The sequence below is a fragment of the Aquarana catesbeiana genome, linkage group LG04 (genome assembly GCF_042186555.1).
Source record: "Aquarana catesbeiana isolate 2022-GZ linkage group LG04, ASM4218655v1, whole genome shotgun sequence".
Classification (NCBI taxonomy): Eukaryota; Metazoa; Chordata; class Amphibia; order Anura; family Ranidae; genus Aquarana; species Aquarana catesbeiana.
Window position 1 is genome coordinate 267,358,995 of NC_133327.1, and position 23,876 is coordinate 267,382,870.

At 42.7% G+C, this 23,876-nt stretch overlaps 1 protein-coding gene across 1 annotated transcript in view; it reads right to left on the bottom strand.

Annotated features, from left to right (window-relative positions):
* The window catches only part of LOC141139906 (alkaline phosphatase-like), a 56,990-nt gene that overhangs the window by 24,161 nt on the left and 8,953 nt on the right, over nucleotides 1-23,876 (bottom strand). The window contains exons 3-6 of the mRNA XM_073626479.1: nucleotides 21,163-21,278; nucleotides 15,845-16,019; nucleotides 9,436-9,608; nucleotides 9,219-9,353 (exon numbers count right to left, since the gene is read on the bottom strand). Coding sequence (XP_073482580.1) covers nucleotides 9,219-9,353; nucleotides 9,436-9,608; nucleotides 15,845-16,019; nucleotides 21,163-21,278 — 599 coding nt within the window. The remainder of the gene's footprint in view (nucleotides 1-9,218; nucleotides 9,354-9,435; nucleotides 9,609-15,844; nucleotides 16,020-21,162; nucleotides 21,279-23,876) is intronic.

Below are 23,876 nucleotides of genomic sequence, written 5' to 3' on the forward strand. Positions count from 1 at the left end.
GCAGGGGGAATGGCAGGATCACCAGGTATTTAACACAAAGGAAGCAATGCAAAGATAACAGGATTTTTTTTGACACAAGTACATGATACCACAGATACATATCAGGAATATGAAATGTTGGGTTAACATACACTTTAAGCAGTGGTGGATAACAGGCACAAGGGAGCTGGTCAAAAGGGATGAATAGCACACTTTCTGCTGATGGCCTACAGAAAAATCTAAACACTGAGTTCCAGACCAATGTCCTTTTTTGACACCACTAACCTATTCACATAACGCAGCATTACAAAAGAGGATTTTTCTGCCACTAGATTTGATTTCCTCAGAAAACTTTCAGCACATCTAGAACCTTCCGTTACCAGGAGCCATAAATCCTAAGCTTCCTCTCTCCCCCTGACTCTGGATCAGAATTAGAGCCTACAAACCTGTTTGATGATGAAACAGGGAAAAGCAAAGGGGTGCAGATATAGTAGCAGAAACTGCAGAGGATTTTGCGACCCCTGCATTTTATGAGCTACAAGCTATGGCTTCTCGACCAATGCTTTCCACTTTCGACATACTGATTGACGCTGTGCAAACTAGTCTTTGTCTAGCAGCATCTGAGTCTCCAAACCGAAATCAATCCCCTATGGACACTAAGAGGCTATCAAAATCAGAAAAGACTTATCATCCACACACAAATTGAAAATGCACTACATATAGGGATTATCCTAATCCTAAAAGTGTATTTACTACTCCTATGCTCTTTGCTGAAATGTATCCTATAAAAAAAGAAGGAAGATGGGCTGTTCTGGTAGTAGACCCTGCCATTTCAGCCCTCAATGAACACCTTACAGTTCCTATTGTGAATTTATTGATATACAATTAAAACTTGTTAAAAATAGATACATAATTATATAAATACATCTCGTTTACAATATCACAATATAGTCACATATACATAGCGGTGTACTCAACAGGTTTTGCTCATCAGGGAAACATCTGCCACATAATACATTGTATTACATCAATCATATACATTGCTATCATATACATCATTTATTCAGTATGTCGGATCATCAAAGGCTTACCCAAATGGAAAGTGGAATGGTACTTGGACAAGACCATGCCCAGTAAAGATGGATGGTACCGTAAGACAACCCATTGTCTCTAGTTGCAATAGCCTTACGGAAAATGCTAGCTGCCTAGTTGATAGCCATTTAAACCCTCATGTCACCTCTCTGTTTTCCTATATCAAAGATACAATAGAACTTCTAAAACTGATTGATGGGTCAATCAGTAACGCTATCCCCCGTGATAAAGGGCACTTACAAGATAGAGGTCAACTAGCCCAGGTCTACATCCAATTTATTCTTGATTTATTTAAATTTATTCTTACTCGTAACTTACTCATATGCCCCATCGTATGCCAACCTGTACCTGGGGAGGTGGGAGAGGGACCTTTTCTCACGTGATGACCTTTCTGAATATTTGGCACATATTATACTGTGGTATCGCTACATTGATGATGTTCTTTTTTGGTCTGGCTCTTAGCAAGAGCTGATGCACTTCATGGCCATTATTGGCAAGAATAAATACAACCTAAAATGTACTATGACATGATCTATCTAAGAACAGCTTTTTGGATGTGAAAATCTGCATAAATCTTCTATTTGCTCCTCCCTTTTTAGAAAGCCCGCCGCAGGCAACACAATCCTGCATACTGCAAGCTCACACCCCAAGCCTTTTAAAAGTATACCATACAGTCAATATCTTCAGTTAAAGAGGAACTGCAGCAATGAGGAAGACTTCCTAAGAGAGACCAATAATCTATATACACTTGCAATAAAAAGTATGTGAACACTTTTGGAATGATATGGATTTCTGCACAAATTGGTCATAAAATGTGATCTGATCTTTATCTAAGTCACAACAATAGACAATCACAGTCTGCTTAAACTAATAACACACAAAGAATTAAATGTTACCATGTTTTTATTGAACACACCATGTAAACATTCACAGTGCAGGTGGAAAAAGTATGTGAACCCCTAGACTAATGAGATCTCCAAGAGCTAATTGGAGTGAGGTGTCAGCCAACTGGAGTCCAATCAATGAGATGAGATTGGAGATGTTGGTTACAGCTGCCCTGCCCTATAAAAAACACACCAGTTCTGGGTTTGCTTTTCACAAGAAGCATTGCCTGATGTGAATGATGCCTCGCAAAAAAGAGCTCTCAGAAGACCTACGATTAAGAATTGTTGACTTGCATAAAGCTGGAAAGGGTTATAAAAGTATCTCCAAAAGCCTTGCTGTTCATCAGTCCACGGTAAGACAAATTGTCTATAAATGGAGAAAGATCAGCACTGCTGCTACTCTCCCTAGGAGTGGGCGTCCTGTAAAGATGACTGCAAGAGCACAGCGCAGACTGCTCAATAAGTTGAAGAGCAATCCTAGAGTGTCAGCTAAAGACTTACAAAAGTCTCTGGCATATGCTAACATCCCTGTTAGCGAATCTACGATACGTAAAACACTAAACAAGAATGGATTTCATGGGAGGATACCACAGAGGAAGCCACTGCTGTCCAAAAAAAACACTGCTGCATGTTTACAGTTTGCACAAGAGCACCTGGATGTTCCACAGCAGTACTGGCAAAATATTCTGTGGACAGATGAAACCAAAGTTGAGTTGTTTGGAAGAAACACACTACACTATGTGTGAAGAAAAAGAGGCACAGCACACCAACATCAAAACCTCATCCCAACTGTAAAGTATGGTGGTGGGGGCATCGTGGTTTGGGGCCGCTTTGCTGCGTCAGGGCCTGGACGGATTGCTATCATTGAAGGAAAAATGAATTCCCAAGTTTATCAAGACATTTTGCAGGAGAACTTAAGGCCATCTGTCTACCAGCTGAAGCTCAACAGAAGATGGGTGTTGCAACAGGACAACGACCCAAAGCATAGAAGTAAATCAACAGAATGGCTTAAACAGAAGAAAATATGCCTTCTGGAGTGGCCCAGTCAGAGCCCTGACCTCAACCCGATTGAGATGCTGTGGCATGACCTCAAGAAAGCGATTCACACCAGACATCCCAAGAATATTGCTGAACTGAAACAGTTCTGTAAAGAGGAATGGGTCAAGAATTACTCCGGACCGTTGTGCACTTCTGATCTGCAACTACAGGAAACGTTTGGTTGAAGTTATTGCTGCCAAAGGAGGTTCAACCAGTTATTAAATCCAAGGGTTCACATACTTTTTCCACCTGCACTGTGAATGTTTACATGGTGTGTTCAATAAAAACATGGTAACATTTAATTCTTTGTGTGTTATTAGTTTAAGCAGACTGATTATCTATTGTTGTGACTTAGATGAAGATCAGATCACATTTTATGACCAATTTGTGCAGAAATCCATATCATTCCAAAATGGTTCACATACTTTTTATTGCAACTGTATACACTGCTATACCATAGAGCAGGGGTCTCAAACTGGCAGTCCTCCAGCTGTTGCGAAACTATAAGTCCCATGCCTCTTCCTGTGGGAGTCATGCTTGTAACTGTCAGTCTTGCGATGCCTCATGGGACTTGTAGTTTCGCAAACAGCTGGAGGGCCGCCAGTTTGAGACCCCTGCCATAGAGGATATAGTCATACATGCCTTAAGAAAGCATTCAACAGGGTCAAAAAACAGGACTGGAACTCTCTCATTTATTCTACCAAATTCAAGATACTACCCAGCCTGTTAGAATTATTATGCAATATTCTAAACCAGTGGTCATCAACCCTGTCCTCAGGGCTCACTAACAGGCCAGGTTTTATGTATTACCTTGGGGAGATGCAGACTAGAATACTGCAATCACTGAGCAGAAAATGATATCACCTGGGATGTATTTCAGTTATCTTGCAAACCTGGTCTGTTAGTGGGCCCTGAGGACAGGGTTGATGACCACTGTTCTAAACAACATCAGCAAATAAAGAGCATTTTGGGCAAATTTTGGTCCCTTTTATCTGCTGATCCTGTCATTAGCAAATATGTCAAGGAACACCCTGAGATTACGTTTAAGCAGGCACCCTCTTTAAATGAAGGGATCAATTAGTAAGAAGTCAGTACAGTACCACAAATGTTAGATATCCTTTACAAACAGGAACCCTTAAATGTGGTAATTGTAATGTTTGCCACTTAGAACTGAATGTTCATGAAGTAGCATTTCCAAATAGGCAAACCCATTTAATAAGACATAGGGTAACTTGTCAGACCATAGGTGTGGTCTATATGCTGAAATGTTTTTGCGGCTATTTTTACATAGGAAAAACAAAACGCCAATTCTTTAAACGCATCAGAGATCATGCCCTCATTGATCAAAAACAACTGATGGAAACATGTCAGTGTTGGCCTATACCACAACTTTGATCTGCACATGATCAAGTTTGTGGTATTAGAGCATGTTCCTACCCATGTTCGAGGAGGAAGTATAGATCAGAAACTATTACAATTGGAGGCTCGCTGGATTCGTACTCTGACTGCTACTATCTACCCAGGCCTCAATTAAACCCTGAGTTTCAAACTGTTCCTTTGATTTGACATTGTTTCCCTATTCAATGCCACCCTTCCAACCAGCCACCATTAAACACAATATTTATTAACTACTAGTTGGAGATTGAATATTGATTAATGTATAATATTAATTATGTTCTGTGAATGAAGGATTGGATATGATATGTACTCTATTTTGTTCTCATCTTGTGATATTGTTCATTTGTTATTTGTGGTATTTTCACTATGTTGACTTTTCAAAGGCTTGCCCCTTTCTCTTGGCTTTTAGGTCACCATTGGACCAGTCCTATCCCCTTTATCGATGTGGTGGATAGAGGTCTTTCCCCATTTTTTTCCCTCTCCTCCTTTTCAACTGTGCGACTGTATGGACGCCCAGGGCGTCCTTGGGAAAGTTTCCCTTTGGATGCCCACAATTTGCCGCCGCATGCTCTTTTGAGCCCTAGCGCCTCCATCTTTTCCATCCACTGTTCGATGTTCCATCTAGCCCACACATACTTTTATCCCATCACATTCATTATCCCAGCCTTTACATCATGGGATTCTGCCTAGGCATGCATATGTTGGCCGATATAATGATCGACCGTGGCGTTGTGTAAATTCCATTGGGCTCCAGCGCCTCTATCTATTCATCATTGTCTGCATGTCACTGTGTGTGGTTAGGCATTGACATTCTTCCTCCTGTGGTGGCGCTGTTATCCTGGCTGCCGGTTCCTCCAGCACAGCCTGACAGTCTTTGTAGTCTAAGCTACATTCCCGGGCTCCGGTGCATGCACAGTGGCATTCCTAACATCCGCACCGGTCGGATACACATGAAGCCAGCAGCTGCAGTGGCTTTGCTGCTCGAGCCAGGGGGGTGGCTGTGATCCCCAATACATGCTGAGTCCAAAGGTATATCTATATACATTTACATGCTTAGTTGAATATTACTGCTTAGGAACTCCTTATCTTCATCATATTGATTTTTTTGCTCAGTATTTGGTCAGGCTGTTATACCAAAGACCTGCCTCAATTTCTTCATACATGTAATCGCTGTAATAGATGCAGATTTGTGGATTGTTTGGGCAATTGTACCAATTCATTTCCCCACTCTACTAACAACTAACTATTTAGAGCTTATAATTTTAGCCCTGATTGTTTGGCAGGAGCCTAATTGTAACTAATAACTATTTTTTCATATCAACCTAAGCTACTCAAAAGTCTCCTACACCTATTGCCTCTACTCAGCAATAAGGGACCAAACCAAGGTTTAGTACTTCCCCTTTTCACAAGCTTTGTCCCCCTAAGTTCACCAAGCCTGCCTAGAAGACCTCCTCACAATGGAGCGTCCCCACTTCTCGAAGTAAGGGAATGTCGGATGATATTTACACCAGTCTGGATCCAAGATGTCTCGACCTCTGGGTCGAATCTGTCATTTTAGAATTTTTCTCTGTCCCCTCTTCAGTTCCTAACCTTGAATCTGCCAGAATCAGCTCAAAAACAAGCAGATGTACTGGCAACATTGTGCCAACTTCAGCCACAAGGAGTGGTTGTACCTGTCCCTTCAGCGGAAAGGTTCCATGGTTTATTCAAACTGATTCACAGACCCCAAACCTAATGGAGGCATCTGCCTCTTATTGGACTTAAATCCCTAAATCAGTATCTTAAGGTACCAAAATTTCGCATGTAATCAGCAAGATCTCTCATTGCTTTTCTCAGACGTGGGAAATCTCTGGCATCAGTAGACATATTCCCTTCATCAACGCTGTCTGCGATTTGCTGTGGGAGACCAGCACTTCCAATTTGTAGAACGACCATGCAGACTCTCCTCTGTGTTCCAAGTTTTCACAAAACTGCTTGCCGCTCTTCTTGCTCCTCTTCATACCCAGTACATTCATGTCATATGGCACTTAAATGGCCTTCTGCTAAAGGACTCCTCAGCCCAACCTTGTCTGTCAACATCCAAAAGATAATTAAAGTTACCCTTTCAGGAAGATTTATATAAAATCCCCCTATGTGATTCTACATGTAAAAGGCAACACATACCATAGCTCCTCCTGTTGGAAATGAAGGTCCTCCCATTTCTGATGCAGCTGTTTTGGGTCCCCTCTGGGAAAAAACACTGACTCCTCATAACGCTCCATCCTGCCATTTGCAGGACAGGCTAAATTTCACTATACAGCACCCACAGCATATGTTCTGGGCTTTTCAAAATGCACGCCTGGGCAGCGAGACCTCTCATGTTTCCAGCTAACCTTAGTAGTGGTCTCTCTGGGCTAATCATTAAATGTAGAATTGCATAGTATGGTTTTCTAAAAATCTTCCTGAAAGGTGAACAGGTAAAGCTCCTTCAAACCTTTGACTGGTTAATCAACCTTTTAAAGTCTACCCGCCAGTCTTCACACTGTCTGGAGTATCTGGGTCTAATATTGGTCACAGCCTAAGCCAGAATTTTTCTTCCTCCAGAAAATATTATTTCTTTGTACAACTGGATCTAAAAGGCATGCCTCAGTTTGCTTCTGCATGATGGTTCTGGGCCTAATGCTAGCCTCCTTTGAAGTATTTTCCTTTGCACAGTTTAATTCCAGGCCACTCCAACTCATCCTCATGTCTTTGAACAAACAGATCAATTCTGGTGGGAGCTTGCAACTCCTTAATGGTTCAGGGGACCTGGTCTTCGGAGAAGTTGAGACTCCCGATCAACATTCTGAAACTGAGAGCCATCAAAGTGATCTCTGCAATCCAAAATCCACCAGAATCTCTGTCAAAGGTGGAGAAAACCAGATGTAGACATTCTGTCCTGCAGGTTAAACAAGTTATACTGATTTTCAGCCAGGATCAGAAATCCTATATAGCCTTTGCCGTTGATGCCCTGAGCATTCCTTGGACTCTATTCAAGCAGATATATTCTTTCTTTCTGATAAAAATTCACAGTGACTGCTAAGCAAGACAGAATAAATAGGGTTCCAATAATCCTCATTGTACCAAATTGGCACAGAAGGAAATGGTACACATACTCCTGGTAGACTCTTATAGGCTTTAATGGTATGGCTGTTTAAATACAAATCCTGAAGTATAGGGGTATTTCTGATTCTATTATCTCCACCTTACTCAGAGCAAAAAGGTCTACCTCACAAAATCTATGATAGCACATAGAAGGTTTACTTTCCCTGATGCAAGGACAGGAAGCTGAGTTGCAGCGAATACTCTGTTAGTATTTTGGCCTTTCTGCAGTCTAGACTTGACCAGCGATTGGCACACACTTAAGGGACAGGTTTTTGCTGTATCCATTCTTTTTCAAACACTTCTCATGTTGTAATCTTTAATCAAGTCTTTTCTTCAGGGAGATGCTTATATAATTCCCCCAGTATAGTCCTGTGTCACCTAGAGATCTCAACCTGGTGCTCTCTGTACTTCAGAAACCCTTTAGAACCAATTAGAGAAATCCCCTTGGAAGACTTCACATGTAAGGTTGCCTTCCTGCTGGCCATTACATCTGTTAGGTGCATTTCTGAGCTGGTAGCTATTTTTTGTTAAGAACATTTTCTCGTTTTGCACAGGGCCAGGGTGGGCTTGTGACCAAGACCACCTTCTGTACCCTTGGTGGTCTCTCTCCCTTCAACCTCAATAAGGATATCGTCCCCCCTTCCCTCTGTTCTATGCCATATAATGCCAGGGACATTTTTCTACACTGTTTGGATTTTGTCACAGTTCACCTGGCAGCCATAGCTTCTGTTCACAAAACGGAGTACCTTTTTGTCTTAGTCAAGACCTTGAAGAAGACATCCTACCTCCGGCTCCACTGCCAAAAGGACCAATGTATTTTCAGGGCCTACATTCTTAAGAAAAACATTCCTCCTTTCCCAGTCAGCGCTCATTACAGCAAATTTGTTGGTGTCTCCTAAGCTCCTCAGCATCAAGCATCTGTGTCCCAGATTAACAAGGCCACCACATGGTCCTCTGTTCACATGTTCTGCAAGCTCTTCCAGATGGATGTTTAGGCTTTGCCTGATGTAAGCTTTACCTCACAGTGCTATAAGCTTTCACGGCTGGTTTTTGGGTTCCATTTTCATGTTTTTTTGTGAGCCGGCTAGCTGTTCTGTTTGCTATGTTGTTGCCCTCAGTTTACTGCTTGGGGACGTCCCTTAGTCTATAAATACAATCCTCCACTGTACAATAAAGATAGTAGGAATTTTGTCTTACCTGTAAATGCTGGAGTACAGTATTGCTTGCATAAAACTGGTCTTACAGAGTGAGTGGGGTTATAAAAGCTTGCAGTAGGGGTGGTTCTAGGAAAGTTTTTTTTTCCATTCACCTGAAGGTAACTTCCATATAACCTATGGTCTATGAATACAAGTGCTGTGCCCTGAACAGTATACCAAGATATGGAACGTACAAGTCAAAATTCCCATTTTTCTAATTTTCCGAGACATACATCTTAAATTGTTGGCACATGCTGCAAAAATATTGACAGTTGGTAACTATGACCTTATCAAATCATTTTTTTTTTTTTTTTTAATCCGTTTAGACGTAAGCTGCAACAAAGTCAGGATTTAAGGACAAACAACACAATACTTTACAGGGTTTATGTTCCAGAGAGAGACTGTTTATAAGCAAACAAAATCAACAAAGTCCTTATAACAATCCAGTAGCTGCGTAAACAATTCTACAGAATGTTTTATAGTTTGAGAAATAGAAGCTCACACCTACCGGCCTTTTTTTCAGCCATATATCAGTCAAATTAAGACCATCTCTTCGAACAGCTTGACTTGATGTACTGGTTGGGTATTCTGGGTCAGGTGTCCCCTTGGCATTCATATAGACTCGTCCGCCTCCCAGAATCACCTGCCGATGACAGAAATACTCTAAGAGGTTGGAAAAGTTGAACAACCCATCCACCTTAACTAAATCTCCTGTTTATAATTACATCAATGTCTGTGTTGTGCACAAGCTGGTATGCAATATCCTTGCAGCCACTATTAACCATATTCGAAGTCATCTCATTGTCCGAGTACCAATTCCGATTGGCAATGTGAGCATAGGATGCAGCTGGAGAGGCATGCTGGACACGCGTGGTTGTCACAATACCCACTGACTTACCTGCAAAACATTGTAATAAGAAACACTTATTTCAAAATGTTCTGGGACTTTCTTTATATGAATTATAAATATTCTACAGGGATGGACATTGTAAAGTTGCATGAGTGTAAATTTCTGCACGCAGGAACTCAACTCAATATATATCGGTCATTAAATGCAACATTTACATATATTTTATATATACACACATATATATATATATATATATACACACACACACACACACACACACACACACACACACATATATATATATATATATATACACACACACACACACATATATATTATTATTATATTATTATACAGGATTTATATAGCGCCAACAGTTTGCGCAGCGCTTTACAACATGAGGGCAGACAGTACACTTACAATACAAATGAATACAGGAGGGATCAGAGGGCCCTGCTCGTTAGAGCTTACAATCTAGAAGGGAGGGTCAAGTGGAAACAAAAAGGTAATAACTGTGGGGGATGAGCTGATGGAAAAAATGAAAATACAGTTAAGTGTGGATAGGGTAGGCTTCTCTGAAGAGTTTTCAGGGATCGTCTAAAAGCTAATAGAGTAGGGGATAAGCGGACAGATTGGGGTAGGGCATTCCATAGGATTGGAGAGGCTTTGGAAAAGTCCTGGAGGCGAGCATGGGAGGAGGTGATGAGGGAGCTAGAGAGCAGGAGGTCTTGGGAGGAACGAAGAGAACGAGTAGGTTGATATTTAGAGACTAAGCTAGTGAAGTAGCTGGGGGCGAAACTGTAGATGGCTTTGTACGTAGTTGTTAGAATTTTGAATTTAATTCTTTGGCCGAGCGGAAGCCAGTGGAGGGATTGACAGAGAGGAGTGGCAGACACAGAGCGATTGGTAAGGTGGATGAGTCTGGCAGCGGCATTCATGATGGATTGAAGAGGTGATAGACTATGTAGAGGTAAGCCAATGAGAAGGGAGTTGCAGTAGTCGAGGCGAGAGATGACCAGCGAGTGAATTAAGAGCTTTGTTGTGTCATTGGTTAGAAAGGGGCGTATTTTGGAGATGTTGCGGAGGTTGAGGCGGCAGGATTTGGACAGTGATTGGATCTGTTGCTTGAAGGAGAGTTCAGAGTCAAGGACTACACCTAGAACCTTGGCATGTGGGGATGGGATTATAGTTGTGCCATCGATTTTGACAGAGAGATCAGGGGAAGGGGCATATGGGGGAGGAAAAATTATAAGTTCGGTTTTGGATAGATTTAGTTTGAGGAAGTGGTGTGACATCCAGACTGATATATCTGATAGTAAATTAGTGATACGTGAGGAGACAGAGGGAGTGAGCTTAGGGGTAGAGAAATAGATTTGGGTGTCGTCAGCATAGAGGTGGTTTTGGAAGCCATGGGAGGCTATCAGTTGACCCAGAGAGGCAGTGTAGATTGAATATAGGAGAGGTCCAAGAACAGAACCCTGGGGGACCCCAACAGAGAAAGGAAGAGGAGAGGAGGAAGTAGAGTTGTAAGAATCACTAAAGGTGTGGTTGGATAAGTAGGAAGAGAACCAGCGAAGTGTACAGTCACGGAGACCAAAGGCGTGTAGTTTTTTTGAGGAGGAGGGGGTGGTCAACCGTATCAAAGGCAGCAAAAAAGGTCCTGGAGTAAGAGTACAGAATAGTGTCGATTGGTTTTGGCCGTTAGTAGATTGTTTATTAGTTTTAGGAGAGCAGTTTCTGTGGAGTGTTGAGGACGAAATCCAGACTGAAGGGGATCAAAAAGGTTATCAGTGAGGTGGACGCTCATTTGATTGTAGACCAGACGTTCGAGGAGTTTGGATAAGAAGGGGAGCAAGGAGATGGGGCGTAGGTTGTTAAGATTGAATGGGTCCAGTGAGGGTTTTTTAAGTATGGGCCTAACAAGTGCATGTTTTAGAGAGTTGGGGAAGATGCCAGAAGAGAGGGAGAGATTGAAGATGTGGGTTAGAGAGTGTAGCATAGGGCCAGAGGGTGAACATATCATTTGTGAGGGAATGGGATCCAGAGGACAGGTGGTAAGGTGGACATTAGCAAGTAGTTTAGCAACTTTGTCTGTAGTGGTGGGGTTGAAAGAGGGAAGTAATGATTGTGCCTGTGGGCATGAAGTGTAAAGCGTGGAGGGTATCGGAACAGTAGAGAGCTCAGCGCGAATTGTATCAATCTTCTGTTTGAAGTGATTGGCGATCTCCTGGGCAGTGAGTGAGTTGGCGGGTGGAGGCGGTGGAGGACGAAGTAGAGAGTTAAAGGTGGAGAAGAGTTGACGGGGACGGGATGATAAGTTGCTAATGAGAGTGGTAAAATAGGTCTGCTTGGCAGAGAGAGGCTGGAATTATATTTTTGGAGGGCAGATGTATATTGGTTGAAATCTCTCTGAGACTTAGTCTTACGCCACAGGCGCTCAAGAGCACGACTACGTTTTTCAGACTTCTAGTATCATCTGTTTGCCAAGGTTGAAGGGGTCGGGGCTTGATTCTGTGTGTAGTGAGGGGGGCCAGTGAGGCTAGAAGTGAAGCCTTGTAGACAGAAGTGGCTAGATTGGTGAAGGATAGGGGTGAGATTTTGTCATAGAGGTTGTTGATAGAGTAGAGAAGAGAAGGGTTGAGATGACGTATGTTTCTGCGGGTAACTTTAAGGTGGTTGGAGGGAGAGGAGGTGAAGGGAGAGAGTGAAACTAATAAGGTGGTGATCAGAGAGAGGCAATGGATAGTTAGAGAGGATGCATGGAGTGCAAAGGTGAGGGAAAATGAGGTCAAGGATATTGGATTCTGAGTTAGTAGGAGCATGTATCCACTGCTTCAGGTCAAAGGAGGATGTTAGGCTGAGAAGTTTGGAAGTGGCAGGAGTGTTAGTATTAATAGGGATGTTGAAGTCCCCGAGAATGATTGTGGGGATTTCAGAAGAAAGAAAGTAGGGTAGCCAGGCAGAGAAGTCATCAAGAAAGGTTGATACTGGTCCAGGGGGCCTGTAGATCACGGCTATCCTTACAGAGATTGGAGTGAAAAGACAAATACAGTGTGTTTCGAAAGAGGAGAGTGACAGAGAGGGAAGTGGCTGAAGTACCTGAAAGGTGCTATGTGGGGCTAGAAGGATTCCGACACCTCCTCCCTTACGTCCACTGGATCTGGGGGAGTGAGTCCAGAGAAGACCACCATGGGATAGGGCAGCAGAAGACGCAGTGTCGGATTAGTGGAGCCAGGTTTCGGTAATGGCGAGTAGGTTAAATGAGTTGGCGATAAAAAGGTCATGGAGAGAGGTGAGTTTGTTGCAGACAGAGCGGGAGTTCCAAAGGGCACAAGAGAAAGGGAGTCTGGTCTTGGGAAGAATAGAAATGGGAACTTAATTGTGTTGATTGTGGCTACTGCCAGAGAATGCAGGGTGATGGGTGCATGGGGTACAGTTAAAAGATGGAGGCAAAGGGTTTGGGGATATATCTCCAGAGGTTAGGAGAAGCAAGAGGGTGAGGGAGGTAATATAGGAGTGGGATTTATATGAAGGGACATGGGCCAGGGTCTTGAAGATTTTTAGTGTGTGTGGATTTAGAATTAGCAGGAGTTGGTGGGGACAGTAATAAGGAGAGGACAGAAGTGAGGGTGATATATATATATATATATATATGCTGTGGGGGGGAGAAGAGGGGTGAAGGAGAGATAGTTTTAGGATAGAGGACAGAGTTGTCAAAAGGAGTGGTAGAGAATGCATGTTACAATGAGAAAGAGCTAAAGGATTAAACAAGGTCACCTGATGTCTCTGTGGTGGTTTTCAAATTGTTCATCTTGTGTGACTTCGCTTTGTGCATTCGCTGAAGTGCAGAGTCAGAAGTGCATTCCACTTATAGAAATCGTCTCTTTGAGAAAGAGCCAAGTTGCAAATGTGTACCCCCTGCAAATGCTTCCCCCAAGAGAAGCTTATATTTAAACTGATATGGGTGAGGTGTGGGTGGATTTCAATTATCACTTAGGAGGTAATAAAGCTTGGCTGGTTAACAGGGCAAAATTCCTATTTCAAAAACAGACTAGCAAGAGGGCACTAAAGTTAAACAGGCCATAATTTTGGGTAAGACAAGGGAGATAATAAAGCATTGTAATGTGGACAGGTCTACAGATAGTTAAGTAAAAAAAACATACCAGCATTATTAGAGACACATAAGAAAAGCAGACAGCAGTTTTTGGGTGGCGTTGCAGCAGTAAGAGCATACCAGAGTTAAGAGACATAGGAGACCGTTTTCAGTAACGCAATTCTAGCTGGAGTTGCAGCAGTAAGAGCATACCAGAGTTAAGAGACATAGGAGATATATATATATATATATTTATATATATATATATACACACACACATACAGTATCTCACAAAAGTGAGTACACCCCTTACATTTTTGTAAATATTTTATTATATCTTTTCATGTGACAACGCTGAAGAAATGACACTTTGCTACAATGTAAATTAGTGAGTGTACAGCTTGTAGAACAGTGTAAAGTTGCTGTCCCTTCAAAATAACTCAACACATAATGTCTAAATCGCTGGCAAAACAAGTGAAAATGTCCAAAATAGGCCCAATTAGCCATTTTCCCGCACCGGTGTCATGTGACTCATTAGTGTTACAAGGTCTCAGGTGTGAATGGGGAGCAGGTGCGTTAAATTTGGTGCTATCGACTCTCACTTTGTCATACTGGTCACTGGAAGTTCAACGTGGCACCTCATGGCAAAGAACTCTCTGAGGATCTGAAAAAAAGAGTTGTTGCTCTACATAAAGATGGCCTATGCTATAGTAAGATTGCCAAGACCCTGAAACTCAGCTGCAGCACGGTGGCCAAGACCATACAGCGGTTTGACAAGACAGGTTCTACTCAGAACAGACCTCGCCATGGTCGACCAAAGAAGTTGAGTGCACGTGCTCAGCATCATATCCAGAGGTTGTCTTTGGGAAATAGATGTATGAGTGCTGCCAGCATTGCTTCAGAGGTTAAAGTGGTGGGGGTCAGCCTCTCAGTGCTCAGAGCATACGCCGCACACAGCATCAAATTGGTCTGCATGGCTGTCGTCCCAGAAGGAAGCCTCTTCTAAAGATGATGCACAAGAAAACCCGCAAACAGTTTGCTGAAGACAAGCAGACTAAGGAAATGGATTACTGAAACCATGTCCTGAGGTCTGATCAGACCAAGATAAACTTATTTGGTTCAGATAATGTGAAGCGTGTGTGGCGGTAACCAGGTGAGGAGTACAAAGAAGTGTGTCTTGCCTACAGTCAACCATGGTGGTGGGAGTGTCATGGTCTGGGGCTGCAGGAGTGCTGCGGGCACTGGGGAGCTACAGTTCATTGAGGGAACCATGAATGCCAACATGTACTGTGACATACTGAAGCAGAGCATGATCCCCTCCCTTCAGAGACTGGGCTGCAGGGCAGTATTCTAACATAATAAGGACCCCAAACACACCTCCAAGACGACCACTGCCTTGCTAAAGAAACTGAGGGTAAAGGTGATGGACTGGCCAAGCATGTCTCTAGACCTAAACACTATTGAGCATCTGTGGGGCATCCTCCAATGAAAGGTGGAGGAGCACAAGGTCTCTAACATCCACCAGCTCCTTGATGTCGTCATGGAGGAGTGGAAGAGGACTCCAGTGGCAACCTGTGAAGCTCTGGTGAACTCCATGCCCAAGAGGGTTAAGACAGTGCTGGAAAATAATGGTGGCCACACAAAATATTGACACTTTGGCCCAATTTAGACTTTTTCACTTAGGGGTGTTGGGTGTACTCACTTTTGTTGCCAGTGGTTTAGACATTAATGGCTGTGTGTTGAATTATTTTAAAGGGAAAGCAAATTTACACTGTTATACAAGCTGTACACTCACTACTTTACATTGTAGCAAAGTGTCATTTCTTCAGTGTTGTCACATAAAAAGATATAATAAAATATTTACAAAATTGTGAGGTGTGTACTCACTTTTGTGAGATTCTAGTGTATATTTTTTTCCATTAGGACACTGAACTGGAAGAAACATCCTGCCAGTACAGGCTGAAAAGTCCTGTGTATTTTTTCCATGTCATTGAAGTTGAGATCAGAATGTCAAGTCATGTGCCCAATAGCAAACAACATATTTCTATTCTCTATTACATTGAGCAACTGGTCCTTTAGGCCATTACACATTTGTTTAAGGCTGCTATTGCTGGGGTTTCACTTTGACAATTGTTGTATGTTCACACTTTGTGATAAAATAGCATAACAAACATGTATGTTTACATCTCACCTGCTAGTTTAGCTCTATGAAGGATAGAGGTCACCTCATTTCCATTGGCAGTAGTGCAGACTCCATATTGAGCAGCAGCGCTTACTCCCAGAGTCCCAGAATTGGCTTTAACTCCACATAAGTAGGCAGTTCCTGTGCCTGCACTGTCTGGAACCTGTGCATCTACATTGTACACCTATATAGCAATGAAGATATATTGATCAGTACCTACAGTACCGAATGTATGAGACTCCTACAAGGAGAAAGTCTTTGAATGGAATTGCCTTTAAGGAATACAGACAGTTATGGTTGGAAAAAAGGGGTGGTAGGAAACCATGGAAAATACAATAAAATGTACTGTGAACATAAAATGCTAGGGACCGATTTTTCATATATTCAAGCTCTTAGGCAGAATACTCTTCATAATAGAAAGTACCAATGTGTGACTCAACTAGTAAAACCACATGCGCTGGCAGAACGTTGAAGCCCGATTTACATTTAGGGTCAGAGTTATGCTTTTTTTTTTCCAGGTCAGTTATGTCCAGTGCCCTAATGCACCTTGTCCATTTAGGGTTACATTACATACTGTTGAATTCTAAATTCCGTGTTGTATATTACATGCTCTGGACCATTAGATAGAGCTACAGACTCTCTGGTTCAGTGACTCTGGGACCTTGAGTCTCCAAACAGTAACTTGCCTGCACTGAAACCCAGGCCCATATGCATTAATGTCATTGGTGAGGGTGGGTTATTGTCCACTAGTTGAAGCCTTGGTGTGAGCTAGTAAGGGATAAAACTAGAGCCTCCTCTACTAATTCAGGGCAATGCACAAGGCAAAAGGGATTTGCAGGTCTTTAGTCTTTGTAAGCCTAAGTAGCAGTGGGTACCTAATAGACCTAGACTCTAAAGTGGACCTTGCTGGCAATCATGGTGCCCTAGCCCAGTGTTTCTCAAGCTTTCTTCAGTCAAGGCACCCTTTAAAATTTTTGAAGAGATGGGGGAGGACAAGCTAACTTAGGTTTTTCTTGAAAAGACAGTGCCACATCCAATAGACAAGATACATATGAAAAAGGGTTCCCCTAGGCGGACTTTTAAGGCACTTAAAAATTACATATATTGAAAGAGTATAACAAGGTATGTGTCAATTAAAAATAAACAAGATTTTATTTAAAGACAAAATGTGTTAAAACATTGTATATATTAACGTGACATTAACATATTTAGGAGATTCATTACTATCACCAAAGGGTAGGTATATGGAGAGACTCTTCTCACACCCAACATGTTTCGGGATATAAAGTGTTTAGTCCTTCTTCAGGGGTGAAGAAGAAAGGAGAAGAGAGATTCATCTAGGGTAATTTATCTTGACTTCAGGTTTTTAATGCAATTTAACAAAACATAATAACTACCTCACCACCCAATACTATGTAAGTGATTTGTTGATTATATAACTTTGAGTGGATAATTTTATGTTTCTACATGTTATGGTAATTCACTTATCATTCTACACTTTAATTACCCTAGATGAATCTCTCTTCTCCTTTCTTCTACACCCCTGAAGGACTAAACACTTTATATCCCGAAACGCGTTGGGTGTGAGAAGAGTCTCTCCATGTACCTACCCTTTGGTGATAGTAATGAATCTCCTAAATATGTTAATGTCTCGTTAATGTATATAATGTTTTAACACATTTTATCTTTAACCACTTGACAACTGGGCACTTAAACCCCCTTCCTAACCAGACCAATTTTCAGCTTTTGGTGCTCTCACATTTCGAATGACAATTACTCAGTCATGCAACACTGTATCTATATGAAATGTTTGTCCTTTTTTTCACACAAATGGAGCTTTCTTTTGGTGGTATTTAATCACCGCTGGGTTCTTTATTTTTTGCGCCGTAAAAGAAAAAGGACCGAAAAATCTGTAAAAAAATACATTTTTCTTCATTTCTGTTATAATATTTTGCAAATTAGTAATTTTTCTTCATATATTTTGGCCAAAATTTATATCGCTACATATCTTTGGTAAAAATAACCCAAATCGGTGGATATTTGGTCTTTTTGAAAGTTATAGAGTCCAAAAGCTATGGTGCGAATATCTGAAAATTGATCACACCTGAAGTACTGACGGCCTATCTCATTTCTTGAGACCCTAACATGCCAGAAAAGTACAAATACCCCCCAAATGACCCCTTTTTGGAAAGAAGACATTCCAAGGTATTTAGAAAGATGCATGGTAAGTTTTTTGAAGTTGTCATTTTTTCCCACAATTCTTTGCAAAATCAAGGTTTTTTTTTTTACTTTTTTTTTTTTCCACAAAATTGTCATATTAGCAGGTTATTTCTCACACAACGCATATGCATACCACAAATTACACCCCAAAACACATTCTGCTATTACTCCCGAGTATGGCGATACCACATGTGTGAGACTTTTACACAGCGTGGCCACATACAGAGGCCCAACATGCAGGGAGCACCATCAGGCATTCTAGGAGCACCCAGGCCAATTCTGACATTTCTCTCCTACATGTAAAAATCATCATTTATTAGCTAGAAAATTACATAGAACCCCAAAACATTATATATGTTTTTTTAGCAAAGACCCTAGAGAATACAATGGCGGTCATTGCAACTTTTTATCTCGCACGGTATTTGCGCAGCAATTTTTTTAACGCTTTTTTTTGGAAAAAAAAAACTGTTTTGTGCTTTACAAAAACCAAAACAGTAAAGTTAGCCCAATGTTTTTGCATAATGTGAAAGATGAAGTTACGCCGAGTAAATAGATACCCAACATGTCACCTTTCAAAATTGCACGCGCTTGTGGAATGGCGCCAAACTTTGCTACTCAAAAATCCCTATAGGCGACGCTTTAAAATTTTTTACTGGTTACATGTTTTGAGTTACAGAGAAGGTCTAGGGCCAAAATTATTGCTCTCGCTCTACCGATTGCAGCGATACCTCACATGTGTGGTTTGAACACCGTTTTCATATGTGGGCGGGACTTACGTATGCGTTCGCTTCTGCATGCGAGCACACAGGGACAGGGGCACTTTAAAAATTTTTTTTTTTTTATTGTTCATTTTACTTTATTTTAGTTTGATGCTTTTTTGCAAAAAAAAAAAAAATGTTTACCACTTTTATTCCTATTACAAGGAATGTAAACATCCTTGTAATAGGAATATGGCATGACAGGTCCTCTTTACAGTGAGATATGGGGTCAATAAGACCCCACATCTCACCTCTAGGCTGGGAAGCCTGAAATTAAAAAAAAAAAAAAAAAAAAAAAAAAACGATCCTGGCTTCGATCGTAGCGGTGAGTCGGTAGAAGCGCAGGAGGGGGGGACATCCCCTCTCGCCTCCCGTAAGAACGATCAAGCAATGGAACAGCCGCTATGATCGTTCTTATGGTGTAGGGAATCGCCGGCTGAAAAAGCTGATATCTGAATGATGCCTGTAGCTGCACCCATCATTCAGATATCCCCGCACAAATTCGAGGACGTTGTATGACGGCCGGCGGGCGGGAAGTGGTTAAAACGCATTTTTTTTTTTAACACAAAGTTGTCCATTTATACAATATTTCTACCACATAGCATGTACATTCCAAAAATGACACCCCAAAATAGATTCTCCTGCTCCCCCTGAGTACGGCGATACCACATGTGTGAGACTTCCACAGCCTGGCCACATACAGAGGCCGAGTACAGCCGAGCATGGCTCAGCATGGCAGGGTATGGCTGGGTATGGCGGGGTATTGCAGAGTATGGCGGGGTATTGCGGAGTATGGCGGAGTATGGCGGGGTATTGCGGAGTATGGCGGGGTATTGCGGAGTATGGCGGGGTATTGCGGAGTATGGCGGGGTATTGCGGAGTATGGCGGAGTATGGCGGGGTATGGCGGGGTATGGCGGAGTATGGCGGAGTATGGCGGGGTATGGCGGAGTATGGCGGGGTATGGCGGAGTATGGCGGGGTATGGCGGAGTATGACGGGGTATGGCGGGGCTTTGCAGAGTAATGTGGGGGCTTTGCAGAGTAATGTGGGGCTTTGCAGAGTAATGTGGGGGCTTTGCAGAGTAATGTGGGGGCTTTGCAGAGTAATGTGGGGGCTTTGCAGAGTAATGTGGGGGCTTTGCAGAGTAATGTGGGGGCTTTGCAGAGTAATGTGGGGGCTTTGCAGAGTAATGTGGGGGCTTTGCAGAGTAATGTGGGGGCTTTTCAGAGTAATGTGGGGCTTTGCAGAGTAATGTGGGGCTTTGCAGAGTAGTAGGGATGGCTGAGCATGGATGGATGCATGGATGGCTGGATGTCTCTGTGCAGCGCTGTGGGCACTACACATCCAGCCCACAGCGCTGCAGCCATCCATCCCCCTCTCCGCTCACAGTGTACCAATCTGTACACAGGAGGGGAGGAGAGGAACCGGCGTCATCAGATGACGCTGGTCTCTTTACATGTGATCGCGCCGTCATTTGACGGTGGGATCACATGGTAAACGGCCGCGATCAGCGGCCATTTACCGGGATCCGTGATGCGCCGGGTCCTCCGGACCCGGCGGTCACGGATGTGTTCGGGTGCGTGCCCCAGGGGGCGCGCGAGAGGGGAATTCTGGGAGGACGTCATAGTACGCCCTCCCAGAGTTATCCAACCGCCCTGCAGCCGTCATTCGGCTATGGGCCGGTTGGTAAGTGGTTAAATAAAATCTTGTTTATTTTTAATTGACACATACCTTGTTATACTCTTTCAATATATGTAATTTTTAAGTGCCTTAAAAGTCCGCCTAGGGGAACCCTTTTTCATATGTACCCTTTAAAATTTTGGACAATCTCGCAGCACCCTCCAAAATTATTGTCAGTCTTGAGGCGCCTCATTCAAAAATGTAAAACATTTTCAAATTGTTTTACATAATGGAGCAACATCAATACATGTAGGACACCCAATGAAAAAGGTGCTATATTCTTCCAACGTAAATACACTTTTGCAAACTGGTACTGACTAGTATTCCAGTGTTTCTTTTCTCCCTCAGTATTTCTCCATCACTTAGCTAATGAGACCCCAAAGCTGATGGTGAGAGGCAAGGGAGGGTCAAACAAGGATGATATGCAAACAGACATCCTCATCAACTGATGATGTCATTGGTCGCTAGAAGGTTAGTAGCTACAAGGTTGTAATGGTGTACAATGAAAATCAATGGGTTTGTGTAACTAAAAAGGCAGGTTTTAGCCACCCATGGGCTTGTATACAATTTTTTGACATTTTCCCAAGGCACTGTACTTATTTGAAAAAGGCTGCCCTAGCCTATGGCTTATGTGGTCTAGTTCTAAATCTAGACCTGTCCACACATACCTTGGAGAGAGCCACATGTGGGAACTTTTCCATCTCCAAAACATTCTCTTCTCCAGGTTGCCCAGCCAGCTGTCCCTGGTATATACGAGCTGCTGTAATTGTGGCCACGCCCATTCCTGAAATAAAGAACAGACGTCCCTGATGTATTACTGTTCCTCTATCCATTTTGATATGTTAAGTATTTGTAAACTTGTAACAATAACTGGTGCTCAGTTGCTTATTTCCAACTGACTCTTCAATGAAAAGGGTTTTCTAGCATTAAGGGCCCATTCTCGCTGACCAGAAATGTTAAACACTGAACCCATTTTTCCACACTGTGCTGCTTCTCACCCAGGGGCTCTGTCACAATGAGAACAGGGCACATAGAAAGAAATTGTCTAGCACAGAAAAACTCAGTAGAAAAGCAATTAAACTTGAGCTCTGTGGCTGGCTGATATGCAAAGACAATGGTGAACAGTACACATTAAGGTTATGGAGGCTCTATGCACTGACTGACTGGTGGGTAGGCCAGAGGTCTGCATCTGGACTCTGCTAATACATTTGGGAATTTAAGGAAGTGCAAAGGGGGTCACATATGCAGGAGGTGAATTTAAATTTCAGTTATCCTGTATAGATATTGTGACAAACAGCCTCTTTGGGTCTAGTTCATTCTCATGGATAGGGTTTACCGGTTTACTAGATCATGGCGTTTTATGAGCCAAGTTGGTGGTAGGGCAGATGTGTAGTGGTATGCAAGGTGTTAGACACTGGCCACACCATTTTCCCACCTTGGGCATAGTTTAGGTCAGGGATATGCAATTAGCGGACCTCCAGCTGTTGCAAAACTACAAGTCCCATCATGCCTCTGGGTGTCATGCTTGTGGCTGTCAGAGTCTTGCTATGCCTCATGGGACTTGTAGTTCTGCAACAGCTGGAAGTCCGCTAATTGCATAGCCCTGGTTTAAGTCTTCCCAAGGATGAGCAGTGTTTTGTGTATCAAATTAGAGACACTGCATGTAGGCTGTGCTGGTACAGTTTGCAGGTCTAAGCAAAACAAAATGATCTCGCAGCTAACCAGGAGGCTGAAAATGTTGTTTATTGGACTGTGCTGACAAAGACCCTCTGCGAGGGAATCTCTTTGTTGTATGTTTTATGCAATATACCTACCTTAGGACATCCTTAAACATGCTTTGGAGTCCGGACTACCTCTCTGCAAGCTACATGTTTGTATCCTCCATTAATTGTAGGGGTCAGCTTCAAAGGGCAAAAGTGGAACTCACTCTGCTGATACCTGCTGAAGAGTGAGTTTTCTTTTCGTGAGCCTGCGCCCACTCCAAACAATCCCGCATACCTCTGTTGCCTAACTTCCAGTAACAGAATGGAGTCCCCCCCGAGCACATAGCGTTGAACCCATGCATGCTCTTTAAGTCTTCACTTCCCGTACCTCGTGACACAGGTTCAGATCCAATTGCTTTTTGATACCAACCGCTAGGGAGGGAGCTAGACAATGACCCCCTCGCTGCTGGAGGACCTGTCACCTTACCAGGTACCATGCCTAATGACTGGTTGCTTGGTGTCTTGAACTTGTGCTTGGTTACTCTTAGCAACAGCAATTATCTTCCTTGTCTTGTCAACCCTTATATTACGATGTTTCTTCATACCCCTTTGTTCATTACAGACCCTGGTTCTATAGATACACCAGAACCCACATTCACCCCATTGAATAACTTCAGACCAGGCTTAGAACAGTTAATGGAGCTTTACTGGAGAAACTTCGACATTACTGTCCAATATGAAAAATGTCCAATTCCTAACCCTAACTACAGTTGTGTGGCTTCCCAGGCATACAGTGAAGGAAAAAAGTATTTGATCCCCTGCTGATTTTGTACGTTTGACAAATAAATGATCAGTCTATAATTATAATGATAGGTTTATTTTAACAGTGAGAGACAGAATAACAAAAAAATCCAGAAAAACGCATTTCAAAAAAGTTATAAACTGATTTGCATCTTAATGAGTCAAATAAGTTTTTGCTCCCCCTTCGCAAAACATGACTTAGTACTTGGTGGCAAAACCCTTGTGGGCAATCACAGAGGTCAGACGTTTTTTTGTAGTTGGCCACCAAGTTTGCACACATCTCAGGAGGGATTTTGTCCCACTCCTCTCCAAGTCTTTAAGGTCTCGAGGCTGACGTTTGGTAACTCGAACCTTCAGCTCCCTCCACATATTTTCTATGGGATTAAGGTCTGGAGACTGGCTAGGCCACAATGTGCTTCTTCTTGAGCCACTCCTTTGTTGCATTGGCCGTGTGTTTTGGGTCATTATTATGCTGGAATACCCATCCACGACCTATTTTCAATCCCCTGGCTGAGGCAAAGAGGTTATCACCCAAGATTTGACGGTACATGGCCCCATCCATCGTCCCTTTGATGCAATAAAGTTGTCCTGTCCGCTTAGCAGAACCCCCCACCCATGGGGATGGTATTCTTGGGATCATAGGCAGCATTCCTCCTCCTCCAAACGCGGTGAGTTGAGTTGATGCCAATTTTGGTCTCATCTGACCACAAAACTTTCACACAGTTCTCTTTTGAATCATTCAGATGTTCATTAGCAAACTTTAGACGGGCCTGTACACGTGCTTTCACGAGCAGGGGGACCTTGCGGGAGCTGCAGGATTTCAGCCCTTCACGGCGTAGTGTTACCAATTGTTTTCTTGGGGACTATGGTCCCAGCTG